Source organism: Arabidopsis thaliana, chromosome 3, assembly GCF_000001735.4.
Source record: "Arabidopsis thaliana chromosome 3, partial sequence".
Lineage (NCBI taxonomy): Eukaryota > Viridiplantae > Streptophyta > Magnoliopsida > Brassicales > Brassicaceae > Arabidopsis > Arabidopsis thaliana.
Window position 1 is genome coordinate 7,630,166 of NC_003074.8, and position 17,691 is coordinate 7,647,856.

At 32.5% G+C, this 17,691-nt stretch overlaps 3 protein-coding genes and 1 long non-coding RNA gene across 6 annotated transcripts; 2 read left to right on the forward strand and 2 right to left on the reverse strand.

Moving 5' to 3' along the window:
* Positions 1-3,048: 3,048 nt before the first annotated feature.
* AT3G21680 (uncharacterized protein) lies at positions 3,049-4,058 on the reverse strand. The gene has a single exon (NM_001338548.1). It carries the CDS (start codon positions 3,686-3,688, stop codon positions 3,329-3,331), a length of 360 nt encoding a protein of 119 aa, NP_001319612.1. The 5' UTR covers positions 3,689-4,058; the 3' UTR covers positions 3,049-3,328.
* A 1,499-nt stretch (positions 4,059-5,557) lies between these two features.
* Positions 5,558-5,783, reverse strand: AT3G04145. Its single transcript, NR_141068.1, has one exon. It is a non-coding gene; the product is annotated as an other RNA (long non-coding RNA).
* Positions 5,784-8,418: 2,635 nt separating this feature from the next.
* Positions 8,419-12,224, forward strand: AT3G21690 (MATE efflux family protein). Its single transcript, NM_113064.5, has 7 exons — positions 8,419-8,905; positions 9,030-9,661; positions 10,629-10,685; positions 10,908-11,146; positions 11,241-11,359; positions 11,453-11,539; positions 11,631-12,224. The coding sequence occupies exons 1-7, from the start codon at positions 8,585-8,587 to the stop codon at positions 11,694-11,696; spliced, it is 1,521 nt and encodes a 506-aa protein (NP_188806.1). The 5' UTR covers positions 8,419-8,584; the 3' UTR covers positions 11,697-12,224.
* A 1,875-nt stretch (positions 12,225-14,099) lies between these two features.
* Positions 14,100-16,475, forward strand: SGP2 (Ras-related small GTP-binding family protein). 3 transcript variants are annotated; one of them, NM_180291.3, is made up of 5 exons: positions 14,100-14,784; positions 14,891-15,014; positions 15,095-15,231; positions 15,670-15,753; positions 15,861-16,475. In NM_180291.3, the coding sequence occupies exons 1-5, from the start codon at positions 14,416-14,418 to the stop codon at positions 16,023-16,025; spliced, it is 879 nt and encodes a 292-aa protein (NP_850622.1). In that variant the 5' UTR covers positions 14,100-14,415; the 3' UTR covers positions 16,026-16,475. The 3 variants fall into 3 exon arrangements, with proteins under 3 accessions (NP_850622.1, NP_566690.1, NP_850621.1); NM_113065.2 differs by having other exon boundaries at positions 14,205-14,784; positions 15,098-15,231; positions 15,861-16,190; NM_180290.2 differs by having other exon boundaries at positions 14,310-14,784; positions 15,098-15,231; positions 15,670-16,408.
* The last annotated feature ends 1,216 nt before the right edge of the window (positions 16,476-17,691 follow it).

Genomic DNA, 17,691 nt, shown 5'->3' on the forward strand with positions numbered 1-17,691 from the left:
AAATCCATGAAATGGAGGAAGATATTTACTTAGAGAGATCCACTGATTAAAAAGCTGTACATGTTAATGAATTGATCCCTCTACTTGAAATGATGTTAGCAATATAAGTCAAGAAAGCAGCAAATACATTAAAGTTAAAGTTCATTATAGAATTTTTCCTCCAATGGTTAAGGTAAAGTTGAGGTTTAAGGTTCCCCGACCACTACAAGTTGCAATCTTTCTTTGTGGACGTCATGATTATAGTTTCACCATTATACTGGGATTCTCTATTCATGAACGTTAGCATCGGCCCTACTATATAATTAATGTATCCACGTCAATACTAATTGTTATAAGTTAAAATCATATTAAAATAGGACATTTGTTTCTATAGTTTTCATGGTGAGTTATATTCTAGAAACCAAGAGTCTGTGTTTAAAGTTAGAATAAACAAATAGAGTGGGTTCATCTTCTTGCACACCAATCAGATAAAAACAATGGAAACTTGTTTTAGTACACTGGAAAAAGAAAAGACCAAATAAATGTAGAATAGTTTGCCAAAACTAAAAAAAAAGAATAAAAGTAGAGTAAAAACAATATTTGTTCAACTAAGTGAACTACACTGACACTGAATAATGGATACTTTTCATGAACTGTTTTTTCAATGTTCTTATTGATTTATAACCATTGTACTCTTTAGTAAATTGGTATCGGATTCTAGTTTTGTTGGGTTGGTGAAGTAATTGAGATTATTTAGTGTTCAGTCTTCCCCAAAAGATATATTTTCTCAAAACTTTTGGAAAAGGGTAAGTGATTCTAATCAAGATTTAGTTAATATAAACATGAATGTGCATTATTAAGCTTATGTGGGACAATCCCACTAGTCTCATAGCCCAACCATAGCCAATTCAACACGTAGTCGTATTATAGAATCGAATTTGTTATGTTAACTCTAAAGGATATACTAAAGATTCTTATATTTTCTTTGTGAGAAAAATATATGATATGCTTGTTAGGATTTTGCCCAAAAAAAAAAAGGTGTCTGTTGGGAATTTCATATTAGTCATATGATAGAAAATAATGTAATACTATATAAAAGATATTGGTCAATCCAATCGATTGGAGTTGAAAACTCATGAATCTTCACGACGTAGTAAAATGAGAACAAAATTTTGATTATTTGAGCAAGTATCCAACCTGAATTCAATCATATATACAAATTATGTCAAGATGTATGATTTGATATATGACTCAAAAAATATTTGTTTGTAAATCACATCAAAATGGCTGTGATCAGTAGAGATCCGTACTCTAGACAGAAATCTACAACAAACCAAACTTACATACTAACAAAACACTTTAAACTATTCGAAAACAAAAATATGTCGTAAAATGGCATTTTAGATAAAGTTATACTGTATAATAAAATAGAATCTGAGTCATTTCATCATCAACATGAGATAGAAAACCAAAACAGACCAAAAGTATGATTGTTTTGGGGAATCTATGCCAACTTTGAATGTGTCACATGTCATTCCATGATGAAAATAATAAGGCCACAATAATAATGCGACGATAAGAAAAATCTTGAATGATATATTAGTACCACATATGCCCCACCCTTTTTATCTCCATGCATGGTGAATTCGGTTATACATCAATATAGAAAAATCTTTTCATTTTTAAGAATATACAAAAATCTGGCTTGTTTTCTCACGATAAACATTGCTGACTCCATACTCCTTCTATGTACAGTCCCTCAATTTAAAAATTTCAGCTTTCTTACAAAATGTAATGAGTTATCAAATTAAGCTCAAAATACAAACAAATTTCAACTAAAACCAGTGGAAACCCATAATATATATTTTCAAAATAATTACAAGTAAAAGTAATTTAAATTTATAATTCTCTCAACAACTTACAAAGACATAGTTAAACCATTAGGTTAAATCGATAAAATTAGAAATTTCAAAAATAATGGCTAGTACATATTAAGATTTTCCAATCATAGAATAGAAAGACAATTAAGCTACCAGCTTACTTTCCATGGAAAAGTTAATAATAGCAAACTCTTCATATCTTTATGGCCATTCACATTTCACTTTAACGACTAGATTAATGACTTAACGTATTCATATTTTCAAATATTGGCATAGATATTATGTGTATTATCTTTAATCTCTCTAATCCCCTACCTAAAAATTTTGACGGTCTATTTATTTTGTCTAAACGTACATGTGCGGATGTGCATTGCATCGGTTACTAGATGCAAATCGTACCTGTCGACACATGTTAATTCTAACCTAATATATATCGAGTTATGCTTCAAAATAAATAATTTTAAATAAAGCTTGACTAAAAATCTATATCAATGATTATTTCGTATTAGACAATTTGTTCACGCAATCTCTAAGCTTTTGCCGACCACAACTCTTTGTAGTTCAGCTTGTCCTGGCATGCAACGTGAAACTCCTGTTCCAATCATATACTATATAGTATAGATATGTATATATGTGTGTTCGAATTGAGATAACTGTTGAATAATATATTGACACGTTAATATTTATATGGAAATTTCGATGCATCATCCATTTATAAATATAATTGTCTCTATCTAAAAATGCATTTTAAAGTACAAACGTTTTATACAGAAATCATAAATACGATATAGATTATAGATGCATAGTATTATACAAATATTTTCTATGCTTTTTACTATATATTAGTATCTTGAAGAAGTTTTAAGTCTCTCAGATTTTCCGCTCTAATGTTGTTATATCATAGAAAGCAAAAAAAAACAAAAAATGGTTCTAAGAATCAACCAAACTGGTTGTTGAAGAAAAAAAAAAAAAACTATTTGGTCAATTCAGTTGATAAGAGACTATATGAGGCTGAGCTATGCCCCCACTGAAACAGCCCATTCCGTGTGCATCCAAAAATTGGGCCTTACAGTTTTATCTGCTTGTTTCTTTTTAAGGTTAAGTGGATATGACTTATGCCTATGAATAAAACATGCTTGATTGGTGAAGCTCTTTACGATCTTATTTTAAATAGGTGGTATATGTGAAATTTAAGAAATGCCACAAGTAATTTATTTATGGGTGATAGAACAAGACACATAATGACATATAATGGTTGGTTAGCGCTCTAACAAAAACACAAAGCACCAAACATGATGGAAACAACAAACGAGAACAAAAAAAAAAAAGTAATTAAAAAAAAAACACCAATGTTAATGTGATAGCATTGGTTAAAAAGGAGCAATCATAGACAACAAAACAAACAGTCATCTTGGAAAAAGTCAAAAGGTACTGTAGATGGATTATTAGTTATAAATATATGATTAATATCAATAATGACTCTCAGGAATGCTTTCTAACGTAGGCCTCCAATTTTCATCACCTTCCTCTTTCTCATCTTCTTCATAACTAGCCATGGAGATGTTTCTGCCACTATCTTTGAGAACATGAACTAACTGTTGAATGGAGTTTATACCATTCTTGTGACCCAAGATCTGTCTAAGTTCTTTCTTTGTCACCACAACTTTTATCCTTACCACTTTAGATTCTTCTTCCGTTGATCTTTCACTTTCTTCTTCCCCACGGAAACTCGTTTTACCTTCTTCCAATAACTTTACCAGCGGCTCCGGATCGAGATCGTCTTTCTCTTTTCTGGCAACGCCATTGTCGTGTCTTAGGCAATTCCCCATTGATATATGTCAATGTCTACAATATAAGATAAAGAGACATGAGATGGTGAGGGTTAATATGGAGTGTATATATACACGAAGAAGAGAGAGAGAGCACATGAGAGAAGCGATTTATGCGCCGGAGCATTTGCAATGAGTAAGTGAGGTCTTAATTTTTATTTTTATTGGTGTCGTAATTATTATCTTAGATGTTCTGTCACAACACGATTTATGTTTTATATAATTATACAAACTATATAGATATGTAATCAATCACATAAGTGGATCGTTCTTTTATCATGTGTACGTTTTGTCTTTTCACGGTTGCTTGGGTGAGAATATAATATATTTCTGTAAAATTAATATCTTTTTTCTTCTCTTTGATAAAAAATTAATACACTTTGCATTGTAATGACTTTCATCACTAACAATTTAACAACAAATAGTACTGCACTTTAGCAAAAAAAAAAAAAAAAGAGAAGTGTAAATGGAATCAATATAGCCATAGTACACAAACATATGGAGAACATTGCGATATATGAATTTGATTTTGATGGTAAAAGAACCGCAAAAATATCAACCCAGAACATTGCAATTTATGGATTTGCTTTTGATGGTGAAAGAACTGCGAAAATATCGAGTCTTAATAATTTTCTTAACATATCAATTTTTTCAGTTCAACGTATCTCGAATGTAAAATTTTGTTTAATTAAAGAAAAACATAGCAGCGCGAGCATATATAGTCCAATAGTAGGAGGGAGCTGTGGTGAAGGGTGAAACTTCCAAATCCGAGTTCGATCCTCAATGAAAATAAAAATCACATTTGTTTGGAAAATCTGTCAGTTGGATCTTAGTCTAGTTAGTTTATCTGGTAGTTAAAAATGCAGGTAGTCTAATTATTTCCTAGCATTAGTCGGAAAACATTCAAATTTAAGATAGACATTGTGGTGACTTTTCGGGAAGTAGTCTATTTTGAAATATTTCGGTATATTTCTATCAAAGCTCACTGGACAGCCGATAAGATTTATCAAAAAAAAACATAGCAATAAAATCGAAATTTACAAATTTTCCTGTCACGATCGAATTGATGTGTCATGCTTGCCTCAGCACTCTTAACAAGTATACAAAATCTAATTACGATGTTTCCTTTTTACTTTCGGTCAAAATTATGGAAGCTACAAAGTTCAAGCAGTATAATTTATTGATTTCTCGATAGACTTTGATTAACGTCGCTTAATTAAATTTTTTTAAAAAAAGAAAACGTCGCTTAATTAATGTACATAAACTAATGTGAACGTAGTATGGGTTAGGTAGGTCTTGCAAGCTCACAAATCATAACACTACTCTTTATATATATATATTCCAATTGAAGTTTGGGGACCAACTTCCATGAAAATTTCGAGAACTTGTAGATTTTAATGCAACTTATAAATTAACTTTGACAAAAAAAAAAAAACTTTTATAAATTGTCGAATAATCCAGTTGTCGAAATCCACTACCCAGGTTTTAAGACTTTGTCGACTAAGTATCCTTTTCTGTATCTTAAAAAGTTTCGAACCTTTGATTTATATATTTTTGGAGTATTGCATGCTAATTAATAATAGTGGTGAAAACGCAAACCATCTTTCCTTATGCATATCACTAAGTCCAGCAAAACAGAAATAATCCCTTATCCCTGCCTAACGAGTAGAGTTAAGTACTTAACCATAGTTTGGTTCATGATAAATTATACAATTCTAAGGTATATTTTTGGAATAAACGTATGGTGTTGCTTATTAGGTCCATATCCATCAAAAATTTAAAACAAAACATACAAACCGTCGTATAAAATTAGATTTTGTCTAGTTATGATTTTATGACCAAATCAAATCCAATTCTAACCGCCAATCTCTTTTCATAATAGAGACCCCTCCAATTATTAAGGAAGGAAGACCATGGAATTAAAATATATTAAAGCGACTAACACAAATTTAAATCATAAACTAACAAAAGAAATATGTCTGTCATTTTGTTAAGTTTTTATAATAAAGAAAATATATTGACGTATATGTAATTTTAAAATGGGCCATGCAGCATGATATGCATTACTAAGCGAAGAAACAAAAATAGAGGCCGAAACGCGGAAAAGAGCTGACAAATCGTAAAGAGTGTCTTCCACATGGGATTAGGTCAATTTCACCATAATTTTCATGGCACTTCAGAGCCTATTGCATGTGGTGGATACATATAAGAAAAATAAGTTTATAGTTTTAAAACTAAAATTGATTTAGTCAAAAACGCTTAATAAAAATTTCTTGTCAACACATAAAAAATAAATGCTATAATAGATTGTGTTTTTGGATAGTATGGAAAATCCAACAAAACAAAATTTAGATGATATACGATTGTTTTTTATATCTGTTGGCAATAAATTGAGATGTATAATTGAAGGATTAGGTACCTTTTTCTGAAGAATTCGCCATAATATATACATGCATAATGTCATAAAACATGGAGAAAAATGCCCATAAAAATGTAGATTGATGATTTATGCTATTTCAGTCCGCGTTTTAGTCCATATTTGGGCCTTGCGAGTAATTTCTGCTTTTATTTTCGAGAACTCTGTCTCTGTGTATAGACTATAGAGCCAAGATGGGCTTTATAATAAAAAGTAGATATGTAGAGGGACTTTTTGGAGTAATCGATAATTATGAATTATAATTACAAATTAACAAACCAGAAAGTAGCTTGCATATGCTTCACATTTTAGATTTCCTTCAGTTATCATGGTAAATACTTAAGATGCTACTTGTCCATTCCATAAATGTTCCATGTCCTCGTCCATATCTTACTTAGCAAAGAGTCCAAAATGTGGGATTTTTCTGTCCTTTAAAAACTTAACTCTGTTTTTTATATACCAGAAGTGGGAGACCAAGGCAACAATTGGTAACTAAGTTTCAACTTTTTTGAGTTTTTCTCTCCTGACTGAATGGCTTTTTAAACTTTATAAACTCGTTCTAATTTGTCTTTTCCGTTTAAGGCTTTTTCGTACGTTTTGCAAATAGCTAAACTTTTGAAAGGAAAAAGTAACCTCGCGTTTTTCTCATTTATATTGCACAGAATATAGATACAAGTTGCAGCTATTACTGATAAAACGTAGCTACTTTTTTGGTTGGGTTTATTTGAGCCAAATAACTTCATTAAAAGCTGTAGTACCAAGTTTGGGTCTATCATTTACACTGCTATTGTCTTTGCTATATGACTCGAATCTGATACATTCGATTTCTAAAGATTATATCTAATTTTTAAGCGAATTAAACTTTTGCAAGCTTGGTTTTGATCTCTACTATTCTATTGACTAGAGAAGATGTCATAGTTGGGTGTAGAATAAGGTATTGAACTGACTTGCTTTTATTGATTCATTAACTATGGTATTTATACACAATGATCTCTATCAAGAGATAAACATAAATCCCTAAAATATAGGTTAGAAACTCTATCATCAAAGATATTGTACTAATCCTAATCGGATTACACATATCTCCAATAGAGTTGATATCTATTAACGGCAAAAGGAGCTAAGCTGCCATGATGACCCATGAAGTATATGCCTGCATGCTAATACGCAGAAAAACATTGAATGTGAAAGTGGCAATTATTCGAACACTCAAATTTTTTTATCTTCCTAAAATCGTGCTCGTGAAGATTTTTCAAAACAACCGATATAACCATTGGTGTTTAGTTGTTTACCTTTCTTTTTATTGCATACGATAGCCCATTCTTAGGAATTAAACCATGGGGGCAACTGGCAAGCATTTATAATCATTGATGTTACTTTAATTTTCATTTAATATGAATATTAAACGTAGTAGCTATATCATTGGGTTGGAATTAATGACTGAGAAAGAATGAATGAAAGAGAGAAACGTGTACTCGCAGTAGACCATATAACCATTGGTGAACAATTTTATTTGGAATCGTATCCATAAATATCATTTTTATACTAGTACGCTTGCTTTTACGACTACTATACCTTGTGTGGGCGGACCAACAATTTAAGAAGGGGGTGTGGGTGTAACTGGCCCGGTAAACCATAATTTTGTTTTGGCCATGTACAAAATGAGTTTTTGGCATACGGTGTTTTGTTGTATTTGAAGATCCCACTCAATATCATTTTTTTTTCCCCAATTTGATTAATCATTTGCTTTCTTGAAAGATTATTTTCCTTATAAGGATAAGAATAAACAGTTTCCTTTTTCATGGAACAAATTTTTCATGTTTCAAAGATATTTTCATTTTGTCTGAAGTATCAAAACAGTTTTACATTATTATTTGTCTTTTTCTGTTCAAAAAATTTAAGCAAATTAGTATATAATAAATAAACAGATTTGTGTATAGTATTGAAACCTATATCCATGAGCAAATGTGTGGTATATAAATTAGATAACAATTCTTTTTTGACATCATATAAATTAAATAACATTGAATTTGAAATTAATCACATTTTTAAAATGTGATTGTACGTTATTTATTCTTTAAAATTATGAATACTAATTAACCAATATATGTCATCGAAATAACTCAAAATATTGTAAAGAAAACTATTTGCATTTTACATATAGATATCTTGTAAAGTTAATTACGATATCCATAGAAATGTTATACAATCTTTGACTAAAAACGAAAGAAAGAATTCTAATAATTAATAACCTTTGGTGTTTTTAATGAGAGACGTGGACTCTCTCGGTAGAAATAATACAATGATTAACATACAAATTTGTAACTATCATTAGCCGTCACTCGCCACCCTCGATAGGACCTATATACACTTATACACAACACTAGCCACACACATCCTCAAGCGATAACACCACAAACAAAACAACAAACCAAAAAAAAAAAAAAGAGAGAGAGAGAGAGCAAATCTCCATCATCATCATGGACTCGTCTCCAAACGACGGCGTACACCAACCGCTTCTCCATCCTCAACCATCTCCATCTCCGCCGGAGTCAACCAACGGCGAGCTAGAAACTGTCCTCTCCGACGTAGAAACTCCTCTGTTTCTCCGCCTACGTAAAGCCACCATAATCGAATCAAAGCTTCTCTTTAACCTCGCTGCACCAGCCGTCATCGTCTACATGATTAACTACCTCATGTCCATGTCTACTCAAATCTTCTCCGGCCATCTCGGTAACCTCGAACTCGCCGCCGCTTCTCTTGGTAACACCGGTATTCAAGTCTTCGCTTACGGTCTCATGGTAACAACCAAAAACTCCTCTTCTTGTATATATTTTTTGTATGAATGTTACGTTTTATATCATTTTCGTCTATATGCTATGTTTTTTTTCACATCTTTAAAATTCGAGTTTTTTTCGATGATAGCTAGGCATGGGGAGTGCAGTGGAGACGTTATGTGGTCAAGCGTACGGTGGTAGAAAATACGAGATGCTTGGAGTTTATCTCCAAAGATCAACCGTATTACTAACACTCACCGGCCTCCTCCTTACTTTAATCTACGTTTTCTCCGAACCAATCCTTCTCTTCCTCGGTGAATCTCCCGCAATCGCTTCGGCCGCATCGCTCTTCGTCTACGGTCTTATCCCTCAAATCTTTGCCTACGCAGCGAACTTTCCAATACAAAAATTTCTCCAATCACAAAGCATAGTAGCTCCAAGTGCTTATATCTCAACGGCTACGCTCTTTGTTCACCTTCTTTTAAGTTGGCTCGCGGTTTACAAGCTTGGTATGGGACTTCTTGGTGCGTCGCTTGTGCTTAGCTTGTCGTGGTGGATTATAGTCGTGGCTCAGTTTGTTTATATTGTGACGAGTGAGAGGTGTCGTGAGACGTGGAGAGGTTTTAGTGTTCAAGCTTTCTCGGGTTTGTGGAGTTTCTTTAAACTCTCCGCCGCTTCTGCCGTGATGCTTTGCCTTGAGACTTGGTATTTTCAGATTCTCGTTCTTCTTGCCGGACTTCTCGAGAATCCTGAACTTGCTCTTGATTCACTCTCTATTTGGTAAGTCCTATTTTTAGTCAAACTCAATTTAATTATTTCCTTTAAAATTTATTTTTACTAGTTAATTTCGTTTACTAAATTAATTTCACCTATTGACCATAAAAAATAATAATTTAAGTTTATCTATTCTAGTGTTTTTGCCTCTTTGGTTTCCATTTTACCTATTCTAGTCTAATTTGTCTTCCACATGATATTTTATTTATGTTTTATCATAGGTAGTAGTTATTGGTTTCTACAAGAAAACACTTTTTTATATATCCTGAAACTCCACGTGAATATGTATGATTATAGACTTTTCCATGAATTTTTCTAGTAATGATTCGACAAAACTTTTAGTATTATTATTATTCGATATGAAAAGCATAGAACAAAACTTTTTGTAGGGAGTACAAAGCAAAGTTTGGTTGTAGATACTAGATATGAAAGTTAAGTTAATGGCGAACAAATTTGACACTTCTTCCGCTACAGACAATCTATGGTCACATCACATTTCTTCTTTTCAGTCTTCTCGTTTTGGTTTTCTTTGGAATTTGTTTTTGTCTTCTTCTTAAGCAGTAGAATTTAACTTTAACAATTTCTGTATGACCATATGAAACTATCTCATATGGAATCGAATAAAACATTATTTCTTCGTCCAATCTGCATCTACTTCTTTATTTTGTCGAAGATATTATACAATATTCTTCTAGTACTAATTAGTTTAAGATTTATCTGAGTCGTAAGTACTAGATTTTTTAGGTTTTCCAAAAGTTCTCTTTCCTCTGTTACCAAACAGAAGCAGCCACCAAATTTAGGTAGTTGCCCCAAATCAGTATGGAATTCCCATCTTTATAATATGATATCTTTGATTTTCATGTCAAGTCAAAAGTTACAATTTTAAAATGTTGTAAAAACATTACAAGCAACAATGGTTTCATACTAGCTTTTGATAGTGTACGATATTAAATTATTTGTTTTTGTGTTACAGCATGACGATTTCAGGGTGGGTGTTCATGATATCTGTTGGATTCAATGCAGCGATAAGGTCTGTTTTGTCCCAACTCACCACTTGCATGATCGTTTTCACTAAATTTAAATCATATAAAATAGAAAACGTCTCTATCCAATTTACCTACCCCCATAAAAATATGTGGATTCTTACATTTTACACACTTAAATAATGCTAAATCATACTGAACCATAAGCTCTTTTTCTCCTATTAAATCTGATGAAGTGTGACAAAAATTGTGTTATGATGTTGATACAGTGTAAGAGTGAGCAATGAACTTGGAGCTGGGAACCCTAAATCAGCAGCTTTTTCTGTGATCATCGTTAACATTTATTCGTTAATCACTTGTGTGATCCTAGCCATTGTTATTTTAGCGTGCCGCGATGTTTTAAGCTATGCTTTCACTGAGGGTAAAGAAGTCTCGGACGCTGTTTCTGATCTCTGTCCGCTTCTTGCCGTAACACTTGTCCTTAACGGAATCCAACCTGTCCTCTCTGGTAAACCCTTCTGATCGATACACCGCAATTTCGCAAACCGAATAAGCGAAGATTTTTTTTTTTTTTTTGAACAATTGGGAAAATTTTATTATAGGTGTGGCGGTTGGATGCGGTTGGCAAACGTTTGTGGCGAAGGTTAACGTTGGATGTTACTACATTATTGGAATTCCTCTTGGGGCTCTCTTTGGGTTTTACTTTAACTTCGGTGCCAAGGCAAGATAGTTTTCTTAACTTTCATTTTAATTAGTTACCATTATTCTTGTATTGAATATTAGAATAACAAATTTAAGGCTAATGATGCTATAGGGTATATGGACGGGGATGATCGGTGGTACGGTTATACAAACGTTTATTTTGGCGTGGGTCACGTTTAGAACAGATTGGACAAAAGAAGTAAGTTTGCTAAACTTTAAGCTGCCCTGTAGGCGCTAAGTGTTTACGTAAATATTTTCATTGATTTGATAGTTATTTTAATTTGTTTCAGGTGGAAGAAGCTTCCAAAAGGTTGGACAAATGGAGCAACAAGAAACAAGAAGTTGTTCCTGAATGATGCAGGTTGATGAAAGTTTGGTATCCAAGGAACCGATTAGATTCATCGGTAAACCGATGCAAATGCTCAAAGTAACATGTGAGCTGGTAAAAAAGGATATGGATCAACCTTTTAAACTTCTACAACTCAATTTTAAGTTTTTTGTGTTCTTGTTTAAAATGTTAGAGGTAGGTTATGTATTTTTGTATGCCAAGATTATAATAGTTACTGCGTTATTTTTTATTGATTTATATATATATGCATGTCTTTGATTGGATAGATCTTAGTTATTTTTGTTACTGAGTTTTTCTTTAGTTTAATGATATTTTGTTAGACTGGAATGCAATTAAAGTTTCTCTCTTTCAGTATGATGCATTTTTGTTGTTGTTGAGAATGTGAAGGAAAATAAGAACTGGACTTCCAACAAAATGGGCAGGGTGATCTATGGGCCTAATATATGGGCCTAAGTAAACTGAAATTACTATACATAAAACAAAGTTTTCACATCATAAAATCAGTCCAGCTCATTTGCGTTGAGGACTTGAGGCACAGAGAAAATTTGGAGTTTTTTTTTGTCAAAGGAGAAATTTTGGAGTTGATGATTCGATATCTGACATAGTTATAAATGTGTATTATCTTGCTCTAACTTTGCTTTAGTTAGTGGCAAAATTTTGATGTAAACAAAAGTAAAATAATCGCCTACTTAACGCATCTATGACATTTTAATATAAGCACTATTTTCATTCGTGTTTAATAAAAAATAACGAAAACGATTGTAAGAACTTCTAAATATTCTTATAAACTACTAGACGAGATGTTATATTTGTTCCATAAAGTTAGAGAAAGGAGCGATTAAATTTCCGTTACACTTGATGTAAACACGTTTTTTCGAATAAATTTTACATTTTATTCAAAAAAAAGAAAAAAAAAAAAGTAAAGAAGAAAAATTCTTGATACTTTTTCTTTTCATTATTCTCATTATAAACCATACAACGAAAAAGGATATAAATAGTAAATACTTGGCCAAGCCAATAATGGCCGTCACGTTGTATCTGTGCCATTTTCTGTCTACACATTTAAGTCTTATTTATTCTTTTGTTGGTCCAACAATTAGGCAATCGTTTGTCATTTAAAATAACACAAATGTATCTGTTGCACACAAATGTATCAAAACTCAAACAATTTTCTATGTATACCTAAACTAACGTATATATTGAAGTTTTTGTAAATTTGTATCACGACCTACAATAAATTACTCCTTTTTTACAGTATTAGATCTATATTACTAGATATCAAAGTGTTTCAATTTTCAAGCTTGCTATTTGAGTTTATCTGAATAATCCTAATCTGTTTGTATCTTTCTAGTTTGAATGAAAGAGTTTGGTATACACAAAAAAAAAAAAAAAAATCTAGATATAACAAAATCGTTTGATACTAATTTAATTTGAACTCCATTAGAACGTTGGCCAATGATGGTGAAAGATGTAGTTATATGATTTTGAAAGTCTATTGGAAATCACGACTTTAAGTAAATCATTCAAACTCAGGAAAGTTAGCAGCCATTATACGATAGTGCATTTTGGTTATAATTTTTTTTAAAACAGTTGTCGGAGACATGTCTTTATAAGGCCTCTCTTTTCTTTAACGTGGGTTTTAAATTCACGTGGGTCTCAATAATTAAACCAAAATACCATCATTTGAACCAACAATTTTTAAACCGAATTAAATCAGCAGCACTTGATTCCCCCAATATCATATGATTTGTTTATAACTTACATAATTTGATTATGTCGAGAGAATATTGAACCTTGTTTTCAGTATTTTAAAATTATCGGAAGAAACCCACATTTGTGTGTAATCATCCAAAAACATGGCTCACATGTGGTGGGTACATGAAGACACACATCATCATTGTATGCTTTCTTGCACACATCTGAAAACTAACTCATTACATTTTTATTTTCTTAGTAAAATAATCAAACATGATTTAACTTTAGATAAGTCTTAGATGAATTTAGTTTTATCACTTAAAGTTACAAATCATGAAGATAAGTTCTTCTAAATCAACTTGATTAACACCAAAGTTAAAATTATGAATGATAATTGGTAGTAGTACGGAGATCATGAATTGTGATATAGACCACATCCAAAACCGCATCGCAACAGTGGTGTAACACTACCAAAATCTCTACATATACATATGTATCTACGTATTTTTGTTACTATTTGAACCGTACTGCACTTTATTTCTTACACCGCAAAACGCAGTCACCATTCGGACCCTGAATTTGTCAACAATATCAGACTAAAAAATCTAGAAACTTTGCATACAATGCAAGCACGTAATACATGACTATAATCGATACGTCTTTTTCGTACAAAAAATTCATAGGTCAACTTTAGGCCCCAAAGATGTATGTGGTCATCACATCTCACCAGAAAAGTTCGTTGCAAATTTTTCAAATCCCATCAAAAATAGTAAATTTCAAAATTCATTTAATAAGAGTGTCGTCTCTTCCGAAAAAAGAGGAAGAAACACAGAAAAGCTAAAGCTTCGGGCATTATGTATTGAAATCAAATCTCTCTCTCTTTTTCTTCCGTGGCCAAAATGGATCCAAGCAGCTTCTCTTTGGCCATCTCTTCTTGAAGCTGCTTTCTTCCTCAAATTCTTTTTTTTCCAGATTCTTCTCCTTTCTTCTTCCTTCTTCCTTATTTCGATTTCGAATTTTGAATTTTCTCAATGGCTCAATCGTGTCTTAAAATTGTTCGAATCAACAATCTAAGGAACAGAGTGAATCGTCGGATTTTGATTCTCCGACGATTCACACGGTTGTTATGGAGTAGAATCGTTGCTTGTACTCCTGGCAAATCTCGGAGATATCTCTTGCTTTCTCGCGCTCTTCCGTCTCCGACTGTTTCTCGTCCTTCTCCTTCTCCGATCCCCGCCGTCGATGTCGTCGTCGGTGGTGGTGGTGGTGGTGGTGAGTTTGTTCGTCGTTCGTCGGTTGTTTACGATAATGATAACAGTCATCGGAGATCGGATTCTGATTTGGTTTCTTTGAAGATTAGTCTCTTAGGAGATCCAGAAATCGGAAAAACTAGCTTCCTGGTAAGAATAATTTCGAATCCAACATACGTTTTCGATTTTGAATTTGCGTTGAGATTGATTTTGAATTTGCGTTGAGATTGATTTTGAATTTTTGGGAATTTGAAAGGCGAAATATGTTGGAGAAGAGAAAGAAGTAGAAATGAGAGAATTGGAGAAAGGTATAAATTGTACGGACAAGACGTTATACATGGGAGGTGCTCGCATTTCATATAGTATCTGGGAATTAGAAGGTACTTAATCATTGTTGTTAATCCACATTAGTTTAGCAGTAATGATAATGTGAAGACTAATTAACATTGTTGTTATATAGGAGCTGAGAGATCACGAGATCAAATCCCTGTGGCTTGCAAGGACTCTGTTGCCATTCTCTTTATGTTTGATTTAACCAGTCGTTGCACGCTTAATAGTGTCATTAGCTGGTATCAACAAGCTAGGAAGTCTAATCAGGTAATATTAATTTCACTATCATTTGTCAAATTTGGGCTCTTTGTTAAAAGTCTTTTAAAATTTAGACCTGGGTGGTCGGGTATTCGGATCGGGTTTAGGGTATTTTACCCAGGTCTAATCTTGTTGTGTGAAATTTAGGGTTGATTGGTTGTAACTGGGCGTTCGGGTATTCGAATCGGGTTCGAGTCTTCGGGTTTCGGTATTTTGCCGAAGCCTAGTCTTGTTGTATAGAATTTTGGGGATGATTGGTTGCGACTGTAACGTATATTTTGGCTAAGCATAGACAAAGAACAAAAATATGGATCTAAAAGTGTGATTGTAGAAAATTAGAGTTGAGACTTAAAAAAAATATGATATTTTTCAATGTTTTTTGTTTAAGATCAAATGTTATTGTTTTGGTGAAGCTAAACACTGATAGGTTTGATAAATATATTACAGACGGCGATACCAGTTATGGTAGGAACCAAGTTTGATGAGTTTATTCAGCTTCCTATTGATCTGCAATGGACAATTGCTAGCCAGGTAATGTTTTTAACCATATCTTTTGAAGTCATTTGAATTCTAGTAACAAATCAATACAGTGAAATTCAATATAATTTATTTTACATTTGGAATGTTTTGTGTAACAGGCGAGAACATATGCGAAGGCTTTAAACGCGACGCTCTTCTTCTCGAGTGCTTCATACAACATAAACGTGAATAAGATCTTTAAGTTTGTGACGGCGAAGCTCTTCGACTTACCATGGACGGTGGAGCGCAATCTCACAATCGGAGAACCAATCATCGACTTCTAGAATATGTATTTGTATATAATATAAAAGAAGCGAATCCTGAAGAATGCGTTTTTTTTTTTTTTTTTTAATTCACCGCTAAAGCTTGTCGCCGTGGGACTGATCGGACTAGTCGAATTTAAGCGAAATGGAGAGATGAAGCGGCGGAGATTTCGCCCGCTTTTCTCCATTGTTATCTGTTTCTTTTCAAACAAACAAACAAACAAAGAAAAACGGAGAGTAAATGGTTTCGAGAGGTAGAAGAAAACAAAGAAAAGAGGAGATCGTGATATGTTTTTCTTTGTATTTCTTTTGGTTTTGTAATCTTTTCTCTTTCGATGACCACTGGAGATTTTTGGTTCCAGTAAATTCTATATAGTAAATACCATTTCGCTTTGAGTATTAACGTAAGATCAAATTGTTTTCACATTTACATAGTCTCAAGTGAGGAAGTGTCCAAAATTTAGGTTTTCTTGCATACTATACAATTTTAATTATACCAAACAAAAAAAACCAATATCATTTTTGGGATTTATTCATGGGAATGTCACTTCTGTAATGTGTATCAGTGTATGACGGATTTGATCTTTCCAAAAATCGTAGAATTTAACAGAAACACACATGCAAAAACTGTTGCAATGTGACGTGCTTTGACTCGTTTAGACACATATTTGATCTGTAATGTACGTCTATAAATGTCCATAAACGTTCACTGACGACACATATAGGTATATTAGTTATGCACTATTATCGTCATTTTAATTTTCAGAATAAAAGGGTTAATTGATTTGTTTACTAGAAATTGTTACTTTCTTTTAGAGCTTCAAAGAGATGTTAATTGCCAAATTAAGTTTTTCAAAAGAGCTATTTTACGAATTAAAACCTCAAAATACATGTATGATGTATTTCAAGATTTTGAAAATGTCATTTTATATAAGAACGTTGATGGCCAATTCATATGAAGATGAAAGAGGGATTAAAAGTTAAAATTCAGAATTGTATTGTAGCTTCCTTCCAAAAAATAGTCATATGTGTACTTAACTGCTCCAGTTTTAAACGGCCAACAAAATCAGTTACGGTTTTTGTGATACCGAGATCTCATCGTATTCCTTTTTCACATGTTTCGTCATGTTTTTGCTCATCCAAATCCAATAGTTTCAACTTTCTAGTGTTATCATTTTGTAACGGCTAACGATAAAGAAAAAGGTCTTTATTAGGCTTTGAAAGTTTCACGCAACATTATTCAACGAACCAAATATTAACTCTTCCCTTTTTTCATTTTGGTTTGTTGTATTCAGGTTAATTAAAAAAATGATAAAAATACATCAAACCTTAAAAATTTTGGGTTTAAAATATTTGTTTGGAAGTTGAAAAGAAATAGCCACATCAAAGACGTTATCTAGAGGACTTATTTGTCATAGCGCAACCGACCGTTTTATATTACTTTTCACACTGACAAACACTTTATGGATCGTTGTTTTGTTCATCGTGGTTTAGTGTTGTTTTGTCTATGTTTGGTTCGATCATCAAAAAATCATTTTACATAATGTATAATAGTATACTAATGCTACCATTATTTGTTTATCTCATTCAATATTCTTAACTTGCATAAATAAATTTGGTCGAAAGCAATGTCTCAACTAAGTATAAATCAATTCCTGAAAAATCAACGATAAATTGGGCCAAATCC